Here is a 2,504-nt window from a genome sequence, read left to right on the forward strand (position 1 = left end):
ACACATGTGGTAAAAATGTCATGATGTCATGACAATCTGTCCACAAGTTTTTGAGTAATGTTGTCCACAGACAGAACGACAGACAGACAGACGTGACCGAAAACATCACCTCGCCCTTGGCGGAGGTAATATCATCACAAAATGCAAGACAGAGCACGTGTTGACAATGACTTTTAGCTACTACCACACCAAAGTTAGGCCTCAGTATCTGTAAAAACTTAATGAAATTCAGTGTATAATTAGTCATTTGTAAAGGTGCATTCAATGACTATATTGTGAAAGTAGAGGAAAAAACATCCGTATCCCCATTTTCAGTGTATAATTAGTCATTTGTAAAGGTGCATTCAATGACTATATTGTGAAAGCAGAGGAAAAAACATCCGTATCCCCATTTTCCTTTTCCTTTCAGTGACGGAGGACAAGAACAGTCTATATGTATGTAGGTGTAAGAACAAACATTTGTCATATATTCGAATCAAAGATAATAATATAAACAAAAACAAATTCATGCAGCTGAGATGAACAGATATTTACATGCACAATAACAGGAATTGCAACAACGCTAACAACACAGAAAGAAGAGAAGAATCTGATGTTTCTTTAGATTATTTTSAGTCTATAAGGGACATGAAGAGTCAGAGTTCATATTGTTTCAGAAAACAAAAATCAAGGAATTCCTCTTTGATGTCACTTCCTGCTTCACTTTGGCTGTGCAAAGTTAAATGAATAAAATCAGTTGTATTATACCAAATATCTTTAATATTAGGATGTTTTCTGCCACTTTTTGTGTTGGTATAAAATGCATGTCCTGAACCTTTAAAAACACGTACCTTTGGTGTCTGGATGAATCCAGGATGTGGCACAGTTGATCTTCAACGGACAGCCATCAAACACTTTAGAGAAACAGGCTCCCATCTGCAAAAAGAAGCAGCTCTGAACAGACAGGCTCTGGCTTTGTGAAGCACCAAAATGTCAGGATTTAATGAGCTGGAATGAACTGAACCACAGAGCACAGAACTCTGTGGAGCCCAAATATCTGCAGAATGTAGAGCAGCAGCCGCTCCGATGAGACTTTAATAACAGTGTCCAYAAAACCAGAGCAGTGGGGATGAGCTAAGACTGCACACAATTCACTCACCAATACTTTAGGAGTGGGTGGAAGGCCATTTATCGCTGGTTTCTGAGGAGCAGAGGAAACAAAACAAACATGAAGACACAAAGCAACAAGTTTAAATAGAAATCCATCATTTAGCTCTAGTCTTAACGATGAGCCATAAAAATCAAACAATACCTACTGCTTTTGTGTCAAATGTTCAACATAAATGGAAGCTAAAATGCTTTGCAGTTATTTGGAACTGAAGCACATTTATTGACTACGATGTGAAATATAAACTCACAGGAAATTCCTTTTTCTCCTTCCGGTGCTGCGGCTGTGGTTTAGAACCACCTCCACTTCCATCAGAATCCTCTGTTTGGAAAGAACAATCAGATCTGCAGTGTTATTGGGCTGTAACCAGRTTTAGTCCTGAAACTCTGTGCAGCTAAAACGCCACAAGCTCTTCTATCAAAATGAAAACTCTTGTGAATCTAAAAACCTCTCATGACTTTGGTGAAACATTTACTGAAAACATCTCCAGAACTGTGAATCCTCTGCGTGGCAGCAGTATAAACTAACTTTTCAGACACTAAGGACCAAAAGGATCAACTCAGACCGTGTTGTGAAGGCAGCTTCATCCACTCGTCTCCAGCCAAGTGTTTGTCTCTAAATAGTTACTTAGAACAGAACAGACATGCTGCAAAGTTGAGTTTGTTGACTCAGACRTAGAGAAAATAAAGTTTGAATCTCTTGTTAAAGCTGCATTCAAACCACACCAGAGTTCACTTCCAGTCCAGACCTGAGTTTTATAGGTCTGCATCAGACTTCGATTWAACTTTCACACCTTCCCGAATGAACCGCACTTTATAAGCAAACAAACCAGAGTTCAATTAAAGYTGTCTAAACTGCGCTGGTGTGAAATCATCCTCATTTTCTCTGTGTTTATCAGTGTGAGCCACTGTTCTGTGATGAAAATAAAAACACATAAAAATGTTTCACTGTGAAACCCACTTCAGTCCTGAGAGTTTCCAAGACTCAGATTCTAGGTTAGTAACTACAGAGACTGCCTTCATTTATTCTATCCATATCAACTTCTGCTTTTTTCTTGTCATTTTAAGGTGAAATGTTAGCAGCTGCATGAATTTTCATTCATTTTTTGGTCTTTGACCGTCCAAATCAGTTTAAGATAATAAAATGAATAAAAACTCTTATTAGAATAAAATTAATTTTACTTTTGGCCTCTTGAATTAGACCCCATGTTAAAGTCTGAAGTGACTTCAGAAACCAGACAGGAGAGTTTGTGGTACAAGAATTTCTCCTAATATGTTGTTAAAATGTGACCCATCACATCGAAACCAGGATTAAGTCCAAAAGTTGTATATGGAGAAATAGGCAAATATGTTTTGAC

The 2,504-nt window shown here is 37.8% G+C and overlaps 1 protein-coding gene across 1 annotated transcript in view; it reads right to left on the reverse strand.

Moving 5' to 3' along the window:
* map4k5 (mitogen-activated protein kinase kinase kinase kinase 5) overlaps positions 1-2,504 on the reverse strand; it is a gene marked incomplete in the record, with an annotated part of 103,698 nt that overhangs the window by 31,708 nt on the left and 69,486 nt on the right. The window contains 3 exon segments of the mRNA XM_014023571.1: positions 831-915; positions 1,139-1,180; positions 1,398-1,468. Coding sequence (XP_013879025.1) covers positions 831-915; positions 1,139-1,180; positions 1,398-1,468 — 198 coding nt within the window.

Source organism: Austrofundulus limnaeus, unplaced genomic scaffold (genome assembly GCF_001266775.1).
Source record: "Austrofundulus limnaeus strain Quisiro unplaced genomic scaffold, Austrofundulus_limnaeus-1.0 Scaffold377, whole genome shotgun sequence".
NCBI lineage: Eukaryota > Metazoa > Chordata > Actinopteri > Cyprinodontiformes > Rivulidae > Austrofundulus > Austrofundulus limnaeus.